Genomic DNA, 23,717 nt, shown 5'->3' with positions numbered 1-23,717 from the left:
TAGAGTAGGCCTAAATGTTATTTTAAAAGATGCTGCATTAGGCTACTTAGTCTAACAGTTGTTTAAATTGTAAGGTTTTAGGCACTTTCACCTGTAACATATGGAATCAGATCCAACAAACAATGACCATAATGTACAGATCTTTCAACAGTTCAATGAGCAGAAGACAACCTAATCAGAAAAGGGTATCAATCTGCCCAATCTGACTTTTTATCAGTGATCACTAGATAAAATGGTGTTGTGTGTTCTTATAATTTACCCACACAATATAGTACACATTATCCCAATCTGAAAGACACAAAGAGGAGGAAAGTGGGAGAGTAGCCTACAAATCATTATTGTCTCCCCTTTCCCAATCCCCTTATTTGCAATATAACCATAACCTGTGTAACCAGAAAACTTCTTCAGACAAATGCCAAAGCCATGAACATGTGAGTGACATGAGTCTGTTAACCTATAGACTGTAGGCTATGTTTGAGAATGCAGCTCCTTTACAGGGCACCTGCTTGAACTCAGACAGGTAAGATGTAGATGTAGAGTCCTAATCAGCACCTGGACAATAGGATATGATGGCTTTGCTCTAAGAGGAACATGAGAAAGTGCCCAAACATATCTGTCGCAAACTCCGCTTGACATAGCCTTGTTTGTGCTTCTATATTCTGGAGACAGCTGCATTGGTCGTTATAATAGTCTGGCACATTTTAGAAAAATGTGTTGCGTCAGAAACCCTAAGAGCTAGGGCTCTAGCAGGCCACATCATACAACTCCAGTGACACAATGTGTCAAGACCTTTCCTTGCAAGCAGCTGGGCAGGTGTCTGGAGTGGCCAGGTTGAAGTACCTGTGACTATACTTCAGTCTTTGTTGTGTGACTGGATCGGTTATTAAAGATGCGCAGCAATGAAAACGTATACAACAAGCTTGGGCAAAATTACCTACCCTTAGTTAAGTCAATACGTTACGTCAATACGCCTTATATAGTAATGAGCCGCATTTTTGGAAAGCGGAACACTGAATTCCTACAAGTTAGCTTGATAAAATGAAGTTCCAGCGCGTTAAAAGGCCTTCTCGTCCTGTAACACTCAAACTCAATAGTACATCTGCTTTAAAACCGACAACAACACCCGTTCCGTGTCCCATTTAATATTAGCTTTCAACCGAGCTAGCCTGCCTGCTAACTCTAATGTCACTGCAACGGTGTTATATATTCCAGTCCTTACACGTGTTAACACCCCCCTAAACTCCTCGCAGGGACATCTCGCTACCCCACAATACGACCTCACCTACCTGAGCAGCACTCACCGGCCAGGACATCAGTTTGCCAACCCCGCGCTTCAACCCGCATTTATTTCCAAGGACACAAAAACGCCATGACAGTTTAGAAAAATGCATAAAAAATTAGAGGGGGTGGGAGACGGGAGAAAAAAAAAACTCAGAGCAATTTCTTAATCCTACTAAAGCAAGACCAGCGGAGTTCATTCAAGAGGGATGCCCGAGTTCTAGACTAACACACCATATAGACACCGCACAGGACTCGTATACTCATCAAAATAAAAATAAAAGTTAAAACCTCTAGGCTACTTACCTAAAATGGCTACTGCAGCAGCCAAAATACAAACAGCTATTATTTGGTGAAGTTTAGCACTGGCCGCCTGCAACAACAGCCTAACCTTTATTGGGCCCGTATTTTTCTATTTTTCATTGGCTGTAACAAAGCGCATCTGGGTCGATGGAAAATTCTATTGGTCTCCTAGCTGTCAAACAAGGAGTGCCATTCCGGGTTTGTCTGAGAGCTACATATTGCAAGCACCATTGTGCACTTTTACTTCTTTGCATTGATGTAAGCTATATAACGTCTGGATTCGGTTCCATACCTTTTATGCGATGAATGTCTGTGAAAAGGCGTCGTTTAATCATCGTGTGTTCGTCGTTTTAGTTGTAAGGCAACGCTGATTTATCCGCATTTATCGTATTTCTGGTCCGTATGCTACGGCTCTCCGGCGGTTTTATATTTCTTCTTGCTTGCATCCACCAATCATGGTGCTTTTTACTCCATCATTACGGCGCCGGAGAAAAAAAAATGTCTAACATTCCACGTCTTTGCTCGTGTTTCATATCCCGGATGTTAAATTTCCTGGGTTTAATTCACACACGTTGACAAAGTGCTATGTCATGGAGATGCATTTATGCAAAACGTAGCTACGTAGCCTAGCCTACACATTTGCCCGCAGTAGATTGGGTTTGCGTCTTCGCATGTGGAGATATGGGGACAATGTGTTCGGACTGTCTCTTTTGAACCCTGCGTATGATATAACTAGTTTCACGACTGTGGTACCCGGGTAGCATTTCTTGATAGTGGGCATCAGTGGGGTGACCCCGCGTTGTGCTCTTGTTAGAGCACAAACTTTGCTGGTGGTTAGGCTATTATTTGCTCCAGTTGGTAACCTAAAGCAGTCCAGGCTTAATCTAAGTTTACTGCTGTTTATAGTGCCGAACTAATTCGTCTTGTTTAGTATGCTATGGTCTGCTCAGTGCCCATGGTAATACTTGGTCTTAGAGAAGTGCCTCAAGTCACCTTTGACCTTCCCGGGTGCAGACTAAAAAACTAATGTAGACTGACCAAATTCCCACCTTAAAGGAAAATTCGCATAATCTCATCAGGCTTGCCCTGAGATACAATCCAAACATTCAGGTGAACACTGATTTGCTGTTATAGAAGGTCATATCGTAAAGTAACCTGAGCAGTGGTCCACAGCCTATGACAGAGTAGCCTGATCCATATGCATCTTCTTCGTTTGGATGTTCAGTGGCTCCATGATGATGAGCCATCTGTTACATGAATTAGTGCATTTAAAACAGGAGGCTACTGGAGCTACAGTAGGTTTTCTTGCGATGCAGGTGAACTCTCAGTCTGTGTGTGTTTCTTTCCTTCCCCATCCCATACATTTACGCCTAAATAAAACTATTCGGAATACTGACCACAAGGTCCAACTTGTTTACAAAGTATCTCTGTCCCAAGTGTTATTACACATTGATAACAGTATCCTTATTAAAGTATTCTTATTTTGTCAAAGTATTCTTATTTTAGTGTCATGCCTGACATAATAAAGGAAGTAATACAACTATGTTTTAATCTTCCTGATATAGGATGCTCAGAGGAAGTTGTTTGTTTAATACTTAACAATTTTGAACTGAAACAGAACAGGCTATCCCATTGAATCTAGTGTACAGTAATACAATTAAAGTCGTGTAATGAAAGGGTTAAATGATACTTGGATTTGGGAGTATTTTTTCCATATTGGTTTAGTCTTCTCTTTTATCCTCTCTCCCTCCCTCTTACCTTTCTCTTCCTTTTTCTTTCTTTCTGGGCACTTTGCCAAGGACCGGCGAAAAGGTTGCTTTTCAGAAATAGTCAAACAACAAGAAAGTAGGCTACTGCAATTCTGGAGTTGGGTCTTTAGTCAGTCAGTCAGGGTATTGTCTCATCTTTTTACCTCCCTGTTTCTATAGTCATCCTCTGCAGAACCCTGTTAAACTGAGTTATGTGTGTAGCCTACACACTGTATAGGGGAAAGGAGAATACATGTAGGTTTCTTGTATTATCTCCAGATCACAGCAGAGGGCAGTGGTATCCCATTCACAAGTTTGAGCGCAACACTTTCAAATCATTAGACAAGAGCATTAGATGGAGCAGTCAATGATGTCTTCAAGCATTTACATGATTGCATTCTGCACATTGGTAGGGTCAATATTCAATTGTAGTGTCTTATATTATCAGGACAGCACAATGCTTGGAAAAAATCCAATAGATTGAACAGATTCCTTTCCGATAAACTAAAATATTTTAGCCATAGACCTCAGGTTTTCATGGGTGTAGGCCTACCTGACAAGATAAGTAGTCGACCAAAGGTCAGTAGGTGAATAGCCCAAACACATTTGCTGTCTTTACTCTTGTGGACCAGTGTCAGAATAAAGGAATACTCTCCCTTTCCCATCTTATCAGCCTTTGCATGAGGCTGAGGTGTTGAGCAAGGGGGCCTCATGCGGCAAGCAGTTCCCCATAGTTTCTGTGAGAAAGAAGTCATGCGCCTCTTAGAGTCCGCAGCACAGTGTGAGTGTGGAAAGAGAGGCGAGGTTTAATTTAGCTTCATACTTTTTCAGGGAGCGGGGGTGGGGGGTCTCCCACCTTGAATCTCTGTGAAAATATGCTTTTGTGTTTCAGAGGATATTAAATAGAGTTGTACAGTTTAGCAGGGAATCTGCCAAGTACGTGTGCCAAAATGGCCAGGATGGGGTGTGTATGTGTGTGTGTGTGTGTGGGGGAGGGGGGGGTTCAAGATTTCAGCCGACTCCTTTGATGTGTCGCTTGGGCCAAAATGCAAAGTACAAAAATGACAAGTACAGAATGTGAATGTATTTGTCTAAATCTCTCTCTCCTCTCTATCTTTCTCACTCTCTCTTTCTGCCTATCTATATGTATGTATGTATGTGAGAGAGAGAGAGAGTGCAAAAGAGAGCACAGAAATAACTGCAGGGGGGAGGAGAACGAGAAAGAGGAGATGTGAGGCTTGACAATGAAAGAGAGATGGAGAGAGAGGCAGAGCGAAATAGGGAGAGGGGAGACAGATCACTGGGGGTGTCTTGTATTTGATGTGTCCAGCCTCTTTTTTTTCCATCTAGTAAAAACTGGTTCTTGGAATCAAGTGTCACTCCTACCTCCTGGAGCCCCACAGCTGAGACCGAGCAGTGCTATCAGGAGCAAGCAGACTGCTGCCTAGCCTCTTGTCTCTCTCTCACACACACCCATACCCATGCACATAGCCTACACACACACTCACACACACATACAAACACATTGTATGTTGAGGATGCGTCTGGACGTGCTTCACATTGCTGTCAGATGCTGCTTGGCTTTGGAATAGGAGTACCTTAAAACCAGGTAAGCAAGAACAATGCTGCTATTCTGATGACTTAATCCTATGATCAAACATTAACCTCACTAACTCTGCATTTGATAATGTCATTTTCAATGGACTGCTGACATGCTTGGGAAGCGAAGACCACACCATAGGCATATGACAGTTGCATGACTCGTGTGCAGAAGTCAATGGGAAAAAAACATGCTGGATGAATGTGCTTGCAGAGCACCAGAAAGATAACAACAATGTCCGCTCTGTCATACTTTCTCATGGCCCTGAGTGCCTCCGTTGGCCAGATTAAACATAAACAAGGCTCTTGGTCTTCCATGCTCTATGTCAGTGAGACAGTGAGGATGTGGTTCCCCTGCACTCGTTGCACTGTTTCCAAACGCAAAGGGCTTAAGACTGTCTCACAAGTCTGCAGCTTTTGTTTATTTTTTGACTGCTGGCACGTGTAGCTGGAAAATCGTGAGCTAATATATATCTCTGCAGGGCTACAGTTCAGGGCAGGAGGAAAATGTTTCTCTTTTCATCAGGTGGAGGGGGGGGGGAGTGCAAAAAAGAACACATCTAGAATGTAGAACAACTTGGTAATGGTGATATACTTACATTCATTACATTAAAAGACAGTTTATTTCTAAAATGTGCTATATCATGAGACTATAATCACCTCCAATGGAGCTCTCTTGCACACATGTGATAATTGAAAGCAGCCTCATTGGAAAACCCCTGATAGGTTCCCTACCCCCCTCACTGGTACGGGTCACTGGGTGGTTGGCTGTGCTATTTAATTTACATTTGGGCACAGTTATAGTTATATTTCACGTTTTCGCACCCCACAAAGCACCCCCACACACACACACACACACACACACACACACACACGCACACATACACACACCCTCAACAACTCCCACCCTTGCCCATGGTTGTCCGTGAGAAAATTGAAACCGAATTCCAGATTGTACTCACTTGAGAAATGGGAAACCAGGAAAGTTGAGAAAATTTCAGTCTGGAATGTTCCAGCGTGAGAACAATTTTTTTCCACCCTTTTATTTCAGCATTAAGACACATCATTGCTGAAGATGTGCTTGTGTGGGGATAAGTTTTGTTTGGATGTGTTTGGATAGGTTTTGTTAGGATGGGTTCTAAATCTGTTGTGATAACAACCTCATAGTTTATAGGCAACCTCATAACCTCACAGGGTGAATAAGGTGTCAATTTCACAACCTTGATAATCAGCTGTATCATGGCTAATGACGACATGATATGACATCATATGTTGTCATGAAATTCCATTGACATCACAATGGAATTCAAATGATCAATCTTCAATATTATTTTTGTTTATTTGTTTGGTTGTTTGTTTGTTTTGCGGTCATTGTTGTTGGAGCAAAGTAGAATTGTATTCTATTTAATTAGCTATCAATCAAGCATAATAAATAACCAACAGAGCCTAATGTAATCACTATTTGTGTATCATACAACAGTTCACAGAGTCAGTCACATGACTTCCCCCAACAGTTCCTCCATGCAACTGTTGTTATAAACTCAAAAGAGTTCATGACGTCCAAAAGACCAGATTGCCTGCAGAGTTTTGTAAGAGGACCTATGAGTTAACATTAACAGTCATCTTTTTGAATTAGGAGGTCAAGTTAAAATATCTGCCCAGTTTGTGTTGACCATTCATTCTCGTCTGTAGTGAATGTTAGCAATCACTACGGTGTACAGTTGAACATGGTGGTCCCCTGTTTGTGTATTGCACTGAGACAGACATACACATCCTATTTGATGACAACATGTTGAAGAGATCCCACTCTGACTGACTGCTGCTCTCCTAGAGATAGCAAATACCCTGTTACCCATGTTTCCTTTTAAGACAACTCAGAGTCGTCGTTTAAGACAAAACTACACTGCACTCCACTGCATTCATCCAAAAGTTTATTATGCCATAAAGAATTAGGGCTGCAGCTAACGATTATTTTCATAGTCAATTAATCTGACAATTATTTTCTCGAAAAATCAGTTAGTTGTTTGATCGATAATATGCCAGAAAATGGTGAAAAAAATCTCAAATAATTTAATAGTCAACAATTTATTGATTAATCATTGCAGTCCTATACAGGCTAATACAGGCTAATACAGGCTAAACCAATCTACCTTGCTATCCCAAATAGGCATGGTAGCAATGAAAAATCATGGTTCTTCTTCCAGTGTAAGATGTTTTGTGAGTTTTTGCAGCAGTAACCCTGAATGTTCTGGCCTCATAACACAATTTCAGCTGAAAATATGTGGTTGCTAAGGGATGGAGGTAGAGAGTCTTCTTACGTACCACCAACTGAGACTCTGAAATGAGGAAAGCTAAAGAATAACAATGAGATTTACTTTGCATGTGGGAGGGAAAAGCATTATGTACAAGAACCCTGGCCACAGTACAGAAATGTATTAGAGTTTTAATACAAATAGAAAATAGTGGTACAGTGTAAAAGTAGCATGAGGATGTATTAACACTTAGGGGTTGCCTAACTTCTGAGAGAGAGAGAGAGAGAGAGAGAGAGAATGACTTGACCTCATGCACCCTGTAGTGTTACCCACAAATGAAACGCATTCCCTTCCTTTGTGAACTCAATTGACAAGAATCCATTCTGATCTGAATTCTAAAGACAGCAAATTCTGATACAAGTATGCTCATTACAGATCCATGGCCATGGTACTGATTGACATCCCAAGAGTATAATTCGGAAGTTCTGAGCTCACATGTTTTGGTTCCTCAACGTGACATTTAAGTTTCTCATAGGGATCCTGCCTTAGGAAGCATAATAATGTGGTTAATTAATGGCTGTTAAAAATGAGTGCTAAACGATCTAGCATGCTCTAGTAATACAATAGTGTAACTGCCTACAAAATAGTGAATCAGCATGCAAGTTGCTTCCTTCTACAGCCAGACAGTATTGCTCTCATAATAGAATGGACTTTTAATGTTAAGGTTTTTTTTTTTTTTTTAAGGGAGAAGCACAGTATTTAAGAGACAAAAGCAGCATAACACGTAACAATTTATCAGTCATTTTAGCCATTCAGTCAAATAGTTCAAACAGACCAAGGACATTGAAAACAAATACTTTGGTGTCTGAACAAAAACAGAACATTACATGTGGTTAGGAGGGTGCTACCACTAATTGCAAAGGAGCATGCAATGGCAGGAATGAACTTACACAAGCCACCCAAGAGCTGAGCCTGAGGACAATCTTGGCAAAAATGTAAGTGCATAACAAGATGATGTGAAATGATCTCTTAGGTTTTGTGACACAGAGAGGGGTGTGCTTTGTTTATGACAAGTCAGAGCGATGCTAAACATATGAGCTTAAAAATGTACAAAAAATTGATTAGAAAACCTGAAAAGCAAATACTGTTTAGAGAGAAGAGAGAGAGTAGAGATAATCTGCCAAGTATGTTAACTTATATGATCTATACTTGTAAAGTGACATTTTCATTATCATTGATTAATTTCCAGAGTTCTTCTCTTGCTGCCTCTGCAAAAATTTCATTTCGGTGACTTCTGCTGGAAGCATCATGACTTACATGGCCAATGTAAATAGATCACTTAGCAGGAAGAGCTGCAGATGCATCCCAAGGGGGCTCGAAGTCAAGGGAGAAATTGTTGTGTTTTTCAGTTCCCTCAATTCCCATGGTCTCCCTCAGCAGACTACCCCAAACCTATAACCCATCTGGCATTCCACACAAACAGGATGCCCGTCTCTCCAAAGCTCTGGAATCTATTAAAATCACAACAAAATGGCAAAGAAAACATGCTGAAGAACTTGAAAGAATCCTTAATTGAACCTTGCTCTGGTCTGTCACTGTCTTAGAGAAGCCACGCTTATGCTTTCAAGTGGCAGCTTGAACAGCACGTGATTATGGAGACTCTGCTTGTTTTGTTAAGAATGCTGAATCAAACTTGGTTAGAGTCGGCCAGCCTCCCATCCATGCAAAGCATTTCCTGTCTTAATGAAGGAGATTTGGCCTGACATTCGTTGAAGGCTTTCATATTTACACAAATCTGTCATCCCCCAAGGAACAGTGTTTTGGGTGGATCTGTGCAGGCTTAAATAGTCAATTTGCACTTGCAGCAAAAACAGCCAAATGAGAGAACACACTTCAATCTGAATTTTTCTAAACGCAGTTTGTGAACATCATTTGTCAAGAAGGTTGCAAGGCATTCAAGATCAGCTTTGTTGTAGTGTTCATTTAGTTGTAGTGTTCATAGATTATGTGCTGAACTTTGTTATGTTCTCTGCAACCTGCTTCTTGGTTAGAGTCAAAGCGAGTGTAAGAAATGCTCCCTGCTGGAAGCCAAGGAAAGCAAACTAATACGACTTTAAAACAGATTCACATATCTTTGGGCACAGAGGTGCTGGAGAAACGGGGAGAGCATGGGATCATCAGTCAAACAGGGTCTTCTCTGTTTAGCATTACAAACTCAAGTCTTCTCACTCTTCCCATTGTTTGACCGAGGATTCTCGCTGTACTTGGCTCCGGGCGCTGGCTTTCATCCACAGTCATCATTCTTCACTCGTAGATACAAATGATGTCTGTGCTTTGAAGAGAGTTGTGTCTTACATTCACTCCAAGTCATTTGTGAGATTGATGAAAACCTCTTTTAACTCTTTTGTGTGATGAAGAATTCACAAAACAGTCTAAACATCATTTCAACCTCTACCTTAAATGCGGTAAAAAAAAAAGTCATAAAGGTGAACCAAAACAATCTTGACGTAGAAGGCACAAAACATTTGAAAGTGATAAAGTTTTGAAGTTTATGACAGTGGTTAGGAATTGATTACTGGGAAAGGTGTCTCATAAATCAGAGCGTGTGTCAAACCCAGATCACAACAGTTTCCAAGTAGAGGCAGCATCTGGGGAAAGCATTCTGACCATTCACCAAACCCTCTGGAACTCTTGAGGCACTTTTGAGACAGTCTAAAGGTTTCTGCATTACGCTGGTTTGTAGTGTGAAATTAATGCCTAGACTTACAATGCATTCATAGTCCTGGTCTGGCCTTTACGACAGACCTATGACATCTAAAATGTGTGTGTGTGTGTCTGTGTGCGTGTGTGAAAGCGAGAGAAAGAAAGAGATTGAGGGGTATGTTTAGGTCCACAGACTCCTTTGGGTCCCATTGTGGACGGGGGGTTGGTGGTCCTACTCATTACTGCTTACCTCACAGTGATTTACACCCCCCTCTCTGTGGAGCTGTGTGGAGATGTGTGATCTCTCTCCTTAGACTTAAACGTAAAACACACTCGTCACATGTTGATCATATATCATTCGCATTACGAGAAGAGACTCAAGGCCTCTGAACCCCACACAAAGTCTAGTGAAACAGCCATGTGTCACTGCTTTTAGCCAGTCCCTTTGAGTGTTGTTTTACACTATATCTGAATTCATTCCCATTGAGTTAGATCACTGGATGGTCATTACTAACCTTTGCTCTATTTTCTAGCACACAGACAATATCATAGCATTTGTTTTATTAAGTGTAAGTTAGTTCACAATACAGAATCACACAGAACTCAAGAACTAAGTAACAGCCAATACAAGAGCACTCTTATGGATCACTACTCTAAAGCAATGCTGTTTTGCTGACCGTCGAAAAAAAATGCTTACACTCCGAATGTCCATTTCCTCCAGAGCTGCCTCTGACCCCACTTCCGCCCCCAGTGTCTCAGCAAACGAGCTTTTCCGTGCCGGCATCGGTGAAGGCATGTTTCTGTCATCCACTGCGCCTGATAGAGGGCCAGCCCTGGGAACCCGGAGTGCTGGCATGCCATGAGCCAAAAGATTAACGTGCTCCCCTTACCCCCAATGTACGCTAAAGTTAATGTCTTTTAAAGACCCCCAAGCACACAGTGTTTTCAGAAATCATTGCCATGCATGCACCATTCTATGCACCAGTAGTTCTGTGCTTTTTACAGACTAAAGATGAACCACATTCAAGGCTTAACTGGTGCCCTTTAAATTGTAGAATAAGCCTGACCAAGGTGGGCAAGAGCTCCACTTGCCAGACAAAAAGGGATTTGTACATTTGTTTTGGCTGGTTTTACACACGTCACCACCAGAGAACCACAGACTTATACATGTTTTATTAGCAGCCATAAAATGGGAATGTTTCACAGTAGACCTGGAGAACCCAGATAGGTTAAAAAACCGACTAGCTAAATTCTGCAGACGTTCATATTGGTGTTTGGCCGCCTGCATTGTTTAGATTGAACAGCTCAAGTTATTAATCTTAAAAAATCACATCAAGCCTGTCATTCACCGGTAACAACACCAAACACACATGGCCCTTATGTCCATGCCAATAGAATTAGTATGAACAATGGAACCTTGTGATCTATTTCAGATTTCAGTCATGGACACCTCCAGTGTTTGTCTTTCTGCGTGATGAATTCACTGCAGAGGCCCTTTCAGGTTATGCAGCGGGCTTCAGGAGATGTGTAGTGGTGGTGGTGTATGGTGGTGGTGGTGAAACAGCACTTTGTGATGTTTAAGAGATTGGGCTCCTTCGTTGTCCGTCATCCATGGCGTGGCTCCAGACGAGTGGGGTCCAGCTCAGGGGCATGCCACGCTGGAGTTCATTCATGACTAACCCTCACTCGGGGGCCTCTCTCTGTCTCTCTCTCTCTCTCTCTCTCTCTCTCTCCTCAGTGAAAACTATGCCTGAAATACCTTATGGTAGTATGAGAGAGAAGCACTACCCCCTACCCTCCCCTCCCCAAATGGTGACCTGAGCAACACAAAAGCAAACACTGACATGTGCCAAAGAGAACAATCCATTAAACATGGTGGACACTTTATTCCAGAGTCATGCATTGCAAATGAGGTTGGGGAGAAAGCCAAGGACGGGAAGGGAAAGGAAGATCACAGCAGTCAATATCTAAACTCAAACACTGAGCTGTCATGATACCACGACATGCTGCCAGCAAGCACGGTGGGAGATCTGTGCACTGGAGTATCTTGGGCAGTGACTTAGAGCCCTTGTAAAGAAGCTTAGCTAAGTCGATTACCCTTCTACCCATAATCCTCTTCTATTAATGAGATAAACTAAAGCTACCTGCTATCGCTAACATGTTTTGTTGCCAGTTGCCTGACAAACAAAGCCCTGAATGTGTACAATATCTGATGTTTGTTTGAGAGCATCTGATCTAATCAGGCACTTTAATAGTCATCAAACATCACTTAGTGGTGTCCACTGCACTTTGAGCTGTGGATAGAGTTCACAGTTTGCAAACAGGGATCTTGCCTTGATGATTGGATGTTGCCTGATAATATTCACACCGTGGATGATAACAGTTATTGCTGAGTGTCAACAGCCACACATTATTACACTATGATTTGGAAAATGAGTGGAGAACTGTGTGGAAATGGAAAACATGTAGCTGTTGAAATGAATTACATCTGCAACTCTTAGCCTTGCCCTCAACTCTTTGTTACAAGGAGCCAAACACACACACACACACACACACACACACACTTACTCACTCAACAGGATTTTGGAGATCTGCCAAAAAAGTTCTGTTGTATTTAAAACATTTTTTTTTTTCAACTTGGACTCAATTTCTGTGCTAATATTTCAACTGGCCTGGATTCTTAAGCTGCAGTGCTTGTCATGCTGGGCCCAGGGAGTCTAATTTAACACAGTGACCAGATTCAAATTGCTTGAGGAACTCCAGTCAGTGCTTGGGCACATGGCCTCCTTCACACCACTTAAATATAAACCATCCCTTCCTCTGTCAGATACACAACAGCATTAACTTGCTTCACTTTGTTAAAGAAAACAAAGCTGCAAACGCTGTGATCTGAAAACACACACGCACAGCGTTGTGTTTGTAGATGCATCATGTGTTGTGTGTTCAGAGATTGTTGAAGGAGTGTAGAGAGGAGGACTCATTTCTTGTTGACAGCCTCACAGGCACACCAGACTTGTTCGCTTATCTGTCAGAAGCACAAGCTCACGTTGTGTGGGTTGCTAACAGTTTTCAGATGATCGGAGTGTTTCTTCAAAACAATCTATTAAGAATGGTGGAATCTCGTCCACTCTTTCCTCTATTGAGGGAAAAGGAGGCAAAATGTCTTCTTTCAAGGCCATGGCTATTCAGGACATTGCATCGGGAGAACAGAATTGACAGACGCTTTTATATTCTTTGTACTGCATATTGATGTCAAGAGAGTTCAGTAATGATCCAGCAAACTCAAGTCAGGTCAAGTGAAATAGTGGTCCTTTATTTGGGAACCCACTAAAAAATACCCAGACTAATTTCACTCCACAGTCAATGACATACACATGACCTGAATACGTATGACCCATAAAAACATTCCAAGGCTGTAAACTTTTGATTGCTGAGAAAAAACTAATAGGGAATCAATATTGCCCAAGGATCATATAAAGCCATGTAACAGGGGTTCCTCTGTGCGTAACACTGGGCTTGTATGTATGTTGCATTGTGTGTTTCCATGTGGGGGTCCAGCGTTCAGGGCTGTCATAATGATTTCTCCTGCTAACATGTGTTTGGACATAAATATTTATCTGCATGGTTCTCCACTCTCTCTCTCTCTCTCTCTGTCTCCCTGAACAAGTTTAGTGTTTACCTCTTCATGGGCATAATGAGTCCTGTCTGGAGCCCCTCATTTGTGTAAGTGCACTCCTCAAAACGATGACAAGGGGAATTTCCAGTTGCCATATGGTGGTGTGCCTCTTTCTGTTTGTCAGTCATTGCTGTGCTTAGGCACTGTATACAGTGGAGCATGTGTTTAAAATCTGTCCATGTCTGCAGGGATGTAGTAGTATGCTGTACAGAACTGTGTGGTAGCCAACTCACTAGTGACTTTTTACTGCAGTTCTAATGGTTTGTGCAGAGTTACTGTGATGGGTGCAGTGCATCCTGATGCACTGAAATAGTTCAGCTAGGTTGTTGGATGTGTGTACTTATGTGTGATTGAGAGGTTTGGCCGCTGTGGAAAGTCCCCAACCAATACAAGAAATCCAAGAAGAAATGTGCGTTTGCAGTCCAAGACCTCAGATGTACTTGTCTTGTACATATGAGTAAGTGGAAAGAGCTGGACTCAGAGCCTCTATACCTGCATTTCACGTGACCACCCCCACACACACACACACACACACACACACACACACACAGACACACACACACACACACACACACACACACACACACACACATACACACACACACTCCAATGGCGCAGAGCACCATCCATCCTCTGAGCCAACTCCCCACCACCACTACCTGGAGGCCTCTCTCTTCCTTCTGTAGGAAGCAGGACGTGAGTTACAACTCAACAAAAAGACAGAGGCAGAGGACCAGAGAGGATGCTTCTGCATTCGCAATCAAGACATCTGCACACACACACACACACACACGCACACACACACACACACACACACACACACACACACACGCACACGCACACCACACGCACACACACACACGCACACACACACACACACACATACACACACACACACACACACACACATACACACACACTGCTCTCCTTATTCAGTACAGCAGTGCTGACAGCTGCGGCCTACAGAGGCCACCGCTTGCCTCCGTGCTGGCTGAAACAAACGAGGGGGAGAGAGGGAAAGTCAGAGGAGAGTGGCAGCGTATTTCAAACGTGTGTTTCCTTCACACACACACACACACACACACACACACAGACTGACACTGACCCTGCCCTGACAGAGAGCTGTACTGTGCGGAGGAGGGGGGGATAGATTGGGCACACATGTGGCTGGTAAGGAATGCGTCCAAGCGGGGAGTAAAATAACAAAAGGGGGAAGAAAATATGGCATGAAGAAGAGGAGGAGAAAGCCAGAGACATTCTTCACCAGAGAAAACAGGGTGGCTTGTCACCCTGGGTGCTTTTATGCTGTGTGGGGTACAGATGGTGAGAGGGGCTGAGGGGCTTTTGCATTTGTCTGAGTGTTATGTATACACACATAACCATGTGTGTGTGTGTATGTGTGTGTGTGTGTGTGCATGGCCGTAACTACCATAGAGGACACAGAGGTCATGTCCTCTGTATTTCTTTCTTCAAGTTTCATTTCATTTATAAAAAATAGCCGACAAGACAATTATCCTTGCCTCAACGCACATGACACGTAGTTGCAGATACCTTTGACATGTCAAAACGAGACTCGACTCACCTATCGGGGAGTGTGTTCTAAACTAATAATGCAACGCAGTAGACTACCTCACGCAGCTCACATAAACTTCAATACCCACAAATCAATTGTCCAAAATAAATAGCCTAAACTTGACACCTTGTTCCTTTCTGGTTTTATGGTGTTTGAAGCCCCCAACATTGTCTTCCAGCCAGCGCTGCATGGAAGGCACTAGGGTTAGGCAAGGGTTAGGGTTAGGTGTCTTGAAGATGACGGTCGCAGCACTGCCTTGAAGTCGACGGTAGGGGCTTGAAACACCATTAAGCTCATTTCTGCCTCTGATCTTAATTCACCTGACCTGAACAACGATTATAGCTGCTTTCAGACATGTCCTCCGCACTATATGCAAATCTTTTTCAAACAGATGTCCGACCCTTCAGGAGATTCAGATATGATGCTTACATGCGAACATTATGTGTAAACGACGCCGACGCACATGGTCAGAATCTTCGCGTGGTTGAACAGGTTGAACATGGTTGAACACATGGACAGAATCTCTGCATAAGCTTCGTTCAGACATGAGCTCATTTACATACTGTCTGTCCGAAATACTAGGAGGGAAATAGTGTAAGAGCCAGCTAAGTTCAGAGTTCCAAATGTCCGGTTATGTTGTTCAGATATAGGACCCAACCGCTTGATATTCGGTTATTCGGTAATTTATTGGTTATTTAGACTTGTGTTGAAAGAGTTAGGAGAAGAGAGGGAAATAATAGGTGAAGGGCCCTCCCAAGGCCTATAAATCACGCTTATAATACAGCCTAATGAGCCTTAGGCCTAATAGGCTGTATTATAAGCGTGATATATGCTGTAAATGCTGTAATGTGTGAAGTATATTTATGTCAATTTATCAATTAATTCAAATTCACCAGAAGTTCACTAGAAGTCATAATCTAAGGAGCTATTTCTCAATTTTTTTTCCAGAGGGTGTGTGTGTGTGTGTCCGTGTCGGTGTGTGTGTACATGTGAATGCTGACTGTGGTGAGAAAGAGAGTATCCTTTTCCCTGAGGTCCTATTGCTTACATTTATGTGTGAGAGGTGCTTGGAATGTGTTTGAAGTGTGAACTCTTGAATATCTTTCTTGGATTTTAATGTATCTTCTGTGTGTGTGTGTGTGTGTGTGTGTGTGTCCTCAGGGGAAGAGGGCATGTCTGTGAAGTTGCGGTTTGAGTTCCCTGCACAGACCGGCATGGTACAGAGGAGTCGCTCCTTCACCGGCTACGGCTCGGTGAGCAGTAGACGCAGGTAACACACCAACACACACCCCGCACATTATAACACCTTTGTGTACTCAGGGCCAGCTGTACGAACATTTGTGAACGTATCGTTATCAGCGTCATGGACAAACCGCAGATTGCGAACGCTGTCAGACCCAAGTTTCCGTTGTATTTATCAATCTTTCAATCCTTAGTGTAAACTGCGCCTTTCTCTGCCTTTCTCCGCCCAATTTACGAACGTCCACAACTGAATGGCAGAGCCTACATACAAGCGCAGTTGAATGAAGTTAACTGATGACAACATTAAAAAGAATCAAACGTTTAGCGATCATGAAATACATGATACGATGTCAAAAAGCAGAGAGATAATGAAGATCAGTGGTTCTACTCAAACTACTTGTGTACGTAGGCTATGGAAGATTGAAATCTAGCAAGTAGGAAAGTTTAAGTTAATGACGTGAAAGTGAAAGTATAATGTCGTTGTGTTGAACCTGCGCGATTCAGCCCTGCACACGCCCGGACTCGAACCCGCGAACAGCAGCACCTCAAATCGGGAGGCGAGCGCGCTAACAATTGAGCCAATAGCCCAGGCCACTGGCTCGCATGCCAACAGCACTCTTGAGGCGTCGGGGAGTGAGGTTTACCAACTTTCCACAAGCACAGCTAAGCTAGCTGGCATTCGTTACACTCACCCCCCTAAACCTCACTCCCAATCCGGGTCATGGCACCAATGTAACATGCGTTGTGTTGAACCTGCGCGATTCAGCCCTGCACACGCCCGGACTCGAACCCTCGAACAGCAGCACCTCGGATCGGGAGGCGAGCGCGCTAACAATTGAGCCAATAGCCCAGGCTACTGGCTCGCATGCCAGCAGCACTATTGAGGCGTCGGGGAGTGAGGTTTACCAACGTTCCACAAGCACAGCTAAGCTAGCTGGCATTCGAAAGGCCAACGAAAGTTAAGGTTGCTTTTGATAGTACTACTTAAAAAACTGGTCTTCTAAATGGCGATTCTGTTGTCTTTGAAAGGTTCTCTTATTGACGCATTGAACTGCAATTTGGATTAACACCTGCTTTTACAAGGCGGAAGTATTTAGGCGCAGAATAGATGTGCGCTTTCACAAGCAGTCTTTGTACATACCGCGGAATACATAATTAGGCGCTATTTACGCTTCCCCTCCCATCTCTTTACACTAAACTCCCACTTTCCGCTGGATCCTCCCATGAATGCATATGCACGACACGAAAAACGCAATGCGCCCTTTTCAACTCCCGCAACAGGCAGTTTGCGCTTTGACATCTTTGCGGCCTGTTTGTACATACCTCGCAATGATTTTACACGCACGTTGCGAAACAAATACGACTGAAGTGGGCGCAAAAGCGTACATCTGGCCCTCAGTGAGCAGCCCTCTTCCCATCACCCCACATCTACAGTGCATACTGTACGTATTCACAGTATTCTTTGCCATGTAGTTTGGACACAGATCATTTTGGATGAAGATGAACTCGTTTTCAAACAAAAACAAAATAATGTGGATGAGATCTCTCATCATGACCCTCATCATTACTATGTGACCATTTGGATGAGATCTATTTGACTATTTAATATAATGTGGATGAGATCTATTTGACTATTTAATATAATGTGGATGAGATCTATTTGACTATTTGACTACTTTATAGTCACTATTGTAGCACCAATGATAGATAAGCAGCCTCATGTGAAGGGTGTGTCCTTTGAAGAACACAATACACAGTACGTAAGCCACCTCATAATCTAAAATGGTGTATGTTTCTGGATGACAACAACAGATCTCCTTAACTGTGTCAAATTGACCTTAGATTATCTACCCCAACTACGGAGAACTCAACAGGCCTCTTCTGTTATCTATAAACACAATGTGATCCTGATGCTGGCCAAGAACTAGAATGAACTTGGAGACTCTTGGAGTCCCCGAGGCTTTTGTAGATTAGCTTGTTATGGTTTGCATTCCCATTACAGGCCATGTAACAGCAAAGTGCAGTATGTCTATTGTAAGAGAAAGCCATTAAATATGTTTAAGCAATGCAAAAGCAAGCAAAGGAACCCCAACGGGCTCCAGGGTCAGGGATGCACATCTCAAACACACTGACAACCTGACTTTGCATGTGTTTTCTCTGCACTGCATGTTGCTTTGGATATAAGATCCTGCTGTATGACAATGTAAATGCCTTTGTGTTAATTTGCCTTAAGGTTGGCCCCATAGGGGAATGTGGGGGATATATATACTACAGCACACATAGTACAGGACAGAGAGGAATGCATGCGTGACTGTGTTGAGTGTGGGGATTAATCAACATTCATCTTGTGGAGAGACAGAGGAAGGGGGAGCAGAGAGAAAGACAGAGAGAGAGAGAGTTTGTGTGTAGAGAGGCAGGGTATGACCCTTCAGCATCACTTATGCAAGCCTTGCAGCTGCTAGCGTGAGTCCCCAGTGGGAACCACTACCCCACTGGACTGTGTCTTCAGGTTCACATAAACAATGTCACCCAGTCACGTTCCATAACATGAGCTCACTCCTCCACCCCCACTTCACCCCCACACTATACTCTACATCCTGCTTCAATCTGCTTGAGTCATGTTGATGATTTCATATGATTTCACAGCAAAACCTAAATTAGAAAGCAATACAACTAACTTTAAATATGAGGAGCTACGGTTTACATCAATGAAACATTGACTTATCTGAGGGAAGAAATAACATTATGATTACACTAGGAAATTTAAGCCAGGAACATAATGATCTACTCCTCCCACACAAACGTGATAAACAGAGAGGGGTCAAATGTTATACGATGATCTCAAGGTCAAAAATGTGGAATATGCTTCCTCTTCCAAGCTCAGGCTATTTCACCATTCAATAGTCTGTTATTTCCCTTAGTTGTTATGTTCATTTCAGTGAGACAAAGACTCAGTCAAATACTCTGTGATACTGTGTAATTATGTTAAGAAGCCTTATAATGGCATATAGGGGATGTTAAATGACATCCAGTGTACAATTGAAATGGACTATTCCTCTAAAAAAGAATGAACACAAATGAACCCAATCAGCAGAATAAACACAAGGCTGAGACTGAGGAACAGGGTATGGTGAAGGTCAAGGTCAAAGTGAAGGTCAAGGTCATAGTAAAGATGACTGATATTTAGCAGACGCTTCAATGGTTCATCTGCTCCTTACCTACGCATGCTGTACTCTGCAGGGTCCACTCCGTGCGTAGCTCGCTCAGGACCAAAGCGCTGTCAGGGAAATCTCCCAGGATGACCAGCCGAATCAACAGCAACATCTGGGGTCAGCAGCCAGAGCAGGTGGACAAGATCTTCCAGGCCTTACGGAAAGGTCTAAAGTGAGTCTAATGACTCTACCATGCATAGTTTTTTTTTCGAGTTTGTGCACTACTAAATTGAAGCTTGTATTACACAGAGTCTCACACAGACACATTTATTGCTGTTATGGAACAAAGCAGTTATGTTTCTATTTTCAAAAACACACGCACGCACGCACGCACACACACACACACACACACACACACACACACACACACACACACACCACCCGTCCTTCAACTGCAGCAGCATGGTGCGGTCTGCAGAGAGTTGTCATGGTAATTGAATTTGTTTCTGCGCTGTGCTTGTAGGGAGTACCTAGAGTGCCATCAGACCGAGCTGGACTTCCTGTCATCCCAGCAGAGGGATACTAAGAGGAACTCCAGATTGGTGAGCAGGCCCTCACAGAGCCATCAATTCTACATTTGTGTGTTGCAAAGAGTACTTTACTGAAGACACAACAGTGGTTCACTGTGATGTGTGCACACATAGTTAGTTAATTTGTTATATAGATATTTGGTAACACTTTATTTGACAGTATCGACATGAGAGTGACATGACACTGTCATGACACATGAACCCTAACCCTAATCCTAACCCTAACCCTAACCCTAATCCTAACCCCAACTTGTTATGACAAAAGTGTCATGTCACTCTTATGTCATGTCACTCTTATGTCGATACTGTCACTAGATATTTAGACAGTCCGTTATTCATTTAGATTATCATCAGAAACCTAATCATCTTTGGGAGGCACTATAAACATTTATCACAAATACATCTTAAAACCATAGAAGTACATATCTGATAATGTAGACTAGAGTTCGTTTCTTAAGAAGAAACGTCAAATAGCCTTTAACAAGCAAAAAATAGCAAGTCAAGCCATCAAGAACCTTGACCAAAACCCAATCTCAGCCCAAACCTCGCACAAATGCCAAGCATATCTCTTTACTCTAAACAGCATCTAACTCTTTCTATTCATAACCCTAAATCTCAGCCTGTATTTATTCCTTGGTGTCAGTACAATGAGAACAATGTCTGAACCCACAAAAATCGGTATGTGTAATAGCCTACCATGTGCACATTTGCATGTGTTCAAGACTTCACTTTGCTTATGCACTAGTTAATTGGCTTAAGAACATAGCAGCCATTTTTCCAATTTCCAGTCTAATGTTTTCTATTCCTGTCTCTTCAGGCTTTCCTGTATGATTTAGAGAAGGTAAGACACTGTTTTGAAGTCTTCTTGTTTCCTAAAACCTCAACCATTCATTGCAAACTCTTTGCCAGATAGAAAGGAGCTTCATTAAGGGCAATCATCTTCAATAAACTCTAGGATCTATTTGAGTAATTCTATACAAGAGAAGGCAAAACATGTTCTTAGGAACAAGATTTGAGGAACTCGATATTCTGGCCTGTGCAATGTTCATGATTCTTCCTTCACCTCAAATGTAATGTGGTTTGGATAGGTACACCCTGACCCTGCTGCTCTTAAAAAGCTCTGTGGTAGAAAATTCACACTTGTATTTAGCCATGTCTATATATAGCCATGTCAAGACAAACAATTTATCAGTGCTTCAAGAACGGCTCTTGATTTGACGTGAATGTCAAAAAGTGAGGATAAGCATGAGAAAGATGATTATTTTAAATTTCTTGTAATGAACCTTTTCCTCTGACAATGGCAGGAGATACGTGCATTAGAGCGATATATTAGAAGACTGGAGTTCCACATCAGCAAGGTAACAATTTCCATGACAACCGGCCGGTGTCCATTTTCTTCCTGTCACTTGCCAGAACTCAATATTCTGAGTTTAAAGAGATAGTGTGTCATTACACTCAACCAAGGTGTTGAATTGAGAGAAGCTACACATACCAAGAGAAATAAGAACTATTCAGAAATACAAATCATAAAACGTCTCATGACTTTTAATAATATTTAATCTCTCATAACCCTAGAAAAGGATATTGTTTTCCCAAAGGAGCAGTGGCTATAATGCTGGGCCTTTCTGTGTCTAGGTTGAGGAGCTGTATGAGTCTTACTGCATCCAGTGGCGCTTGTGTAAGGGTGCCATGAACATGAAGCGGGCTTTCTCTCTCTCACCGTCCACTCGAGCCTCGAGAGAGAGCCTGATGGAACTCAACCGTAGCCACCGAGTCAGTTTGGAGGTACGGGTCACTGCCGTGATGGCCAGGCATGCATGCATGCGCGACTGTTTCCTGCCTAAAACACTAGCAGACCTCTCAAGGCAGATCTATAGACGTTAGCTTCCACAGGTCATGTTCTTCCACTCATTAATCTTCTGTCCTGCAACAAAAACAACACAACCATTAAAACTTGTAGAAGTGCAAAAGATGGCGCCGACAGGCCAGGGAAGGTCAAAGAAGTGCTACTGTTTGACTAAACAAGCGTCCACGTGAGGGATTCCAACACAATCTGGCTAAGGGTAGTTAGTGGTTAACTGAACCAGATGGTTCACATCCCAGCTAAGAGCAGGACCAAGACACACTTAGACAGAGATCATTCAGCTACCACAAATGAAATTTCTTTGGAGAAGGCATTTCAGCTTATGTTACATCACGGTCCTTTTAGGATAGTGTCTCTTTGACAAAAATGCTTTTAAGGTCTGTGTAATTTGGTAACTTTGGGTTAACATTTAACATTTTTTGGGTTTCCATGTGCAACTTAAGCAAACAAACAACAAACAAATAAAAACGAATAAATAAAATGTAATAAAATGCTGAAAGATACTGTTCAGCCTTCATAGTTTGCCATAGAAGTTCCTGATCTGATGTAAGTATAAAAAAAGGGTTACTGATCTCCTCAGCGATAGGAAGAAATACATTCTCTTAACATATGCATGCCATGTAGAGACACTGATGAGCCAGGGCAGAAGTATGACTTTAAATAAATACCCAAACGTGTGAATGTAGATTAGAGTCTAACAGCACTTCAACACCATTGCTAATTAGCAGCTCACAGTGGGGAGAGAAGCAGGTGCAGTGTGTCATATTGTGCAACTGATTAAGATGTGATTTCCAGGACATGTGTGTAGTCGAAGGAGAGCTGGAGATTCTCCTGGGAGAACTGCAAATCAAAATGAAAGGTAATTCAACGTTCAGACATATTGCATGTTGCAATGACAAAGACAAACATTGCATTTGTTACTCATAAAAAACCCACCCCAAATCCCCTCCAACAGGACTGATTGGCTTTGCAAGACTCTGTCCAGGGGATCAGTATGAGGTAAGATCTATCCTCCTTCTCCTTATCTCGATCTAACTGAGAGTGGTTCTCATTAACAAAGATGGAACATTTTGTTTCAGTAAATGATGAATGAATGTTCCAGTAAAAACACTCTTCTAGACATTCTTTGGAATTCAAATATCAGTGTTACACTCTTGACTGTAGGCTTGGTTGATCATGGTTGATATTGCTTTGAGGATTTCTCAATTGTTCGTAAACACGTGACTCATTACATGAAATCCATTACGCAACAGTGTACATGCACTCACTCACTCACTCACTCACTCACTCACTCACTCACTCACACACACACACACACACACCTTCAAACACAGGTTTGCTCAGGGTGTCCTCCCATGCCGCCGTGTGTAGGTGGTGATCCGGCTGGGCCGGCAGCGCTGGAGGATACGGGGGCGAATCCAGGCAGACGACAGACAGCACTGGGATGAAGAGGAGATGATTTTCCTCCCACACATTCACGAGAACTTCGAGATAAAGGTGTGAACCATGTGATGCTCTTTTCCAACCCCTCCAACCCCCACCCCCTCCACCCCCACCCCTGTGCACACCTGTCCAAACACGATGCCCCTGAAGGTAAGCCATGGGGGCCAGCGATGACAGACTACTTCCAGCCTTGTTTTGAGTCTCTCTCTCTGACTTTGGCACTCAGTGCTGATTAGCAACGATGCTTGAAAAACCAAATGTTCCACTAATGCCTCATAATCCACATTCATGTGA

At 42.7% G+C, this 23,717-nt stretch overlaps 2 protein-coding genes across 12 annotated transcripts in view; one reads left to right on the top strand and one right to left on the bottom strand.

The window, feature by feature from the left end:
* chd6 (chromodomain helicase DNA binding protein 6) overlaps positions 1 to 2,359 on the bottom strand; it is a 39,631-nt gene extending 37,272 nt beyond the window's left edge. For 4 of the 9 annotated variants that reach the window (XM_048253912.1, XM_048253921.1, XM_048253920.1 and 1 more), the window contains exon 1: positions 1,287 to 1,474. The gene's annotated coding sequence lies outside the window, so the exon portion shown is untranslated. Of the gene's footprint in view, positions 1 to 1,286; positions 1,475 to 1,584; positions 1,670 to 1,873 lie in introns of those variants that run through there. The other 5 variants (XM_048253918.1, XM_048253913.1, XM_048253914.1 and 2 more) reach the window with 4 other exon arrangements.
* Positions 2,360 to 4,719: 2,360 nt separating this feature from the next.
* Positions 4,720 to 23,717, top strand: part of ripor3 (RIPOR family member 3) — a 29,293-nt gene continuing 10,295 nt past the window's right edge. Inside the window, exons 1-11 of one of the 3 annotated variants that reach the window (XM_048254645.1) lie at positions 4,720 to 4,938; positions 13,556 to 13,606; positions 16,294 to 16,402; positions 19,615 to 19,758; positions 20,050 to 20,128; positions 20,934 to 20,957; positions 21,421 to 21,474; positions 21,752 to 21,901; positions 22,776 to 22,839; positions 22,936 to 22,979; positions 23,352 to 23,477. In XM_048254645.1, coding sequence (XP_048110602.1) covers positions 16,305 to 16,402; positions 19,615 to 19,758; positions 20,050 to 20,128; positions 20,934 to 20,957; positions 21,421 to 21,474; positions 21,752 to 21,901; positions 22,776 to 22,839; positions 22,936 to 22,979; positions 23,352 to 23,477 — 783 coding nt within the window. In that variant the 5' untranslated portion in view covers positions 4,720 to 4,938; positions 13,556 to 13,606; positions 16,294 to 16,304. Of the gene's footprint in view, positions 4,939 to 13,550; positions 13,607 to 16,293; positions 16,403 to 19,614; positions 19,759 to 20,049; positions 20,129 to 20,933; positions 20,958 to 21,420; positions 21,475 to 21,751; positions 21,902 to 22,775; positions 22,840 to 22,935; positions 22,980 to 23,351; positions 23,478 to 23,717 lie in introns of all 3 variants that reach the window. The other 2 variants (XM_048254646.1, XM_048254644.1) reach the window with 2 other exon arrangements.

The sequence above is a fragment of the Alosa alosa genome, chromosome 10 (assembly GCF_017589495.1).
Source record: "Alosa alosa isolate M-15738 ecotype Scorff River chromosome 10, AALO_Geno_1.1, whole genome shotgun sequence".
NCBI classification, from domain to species: Eukaryota; Metazoa; Chordata; class Actinopteri; order Clupeiformes; family Clupeidae; genus Alosa; species Alosa alosa.
This window is presented reverse-complemented; position numbering and strand designations above follow the sequence as displayed.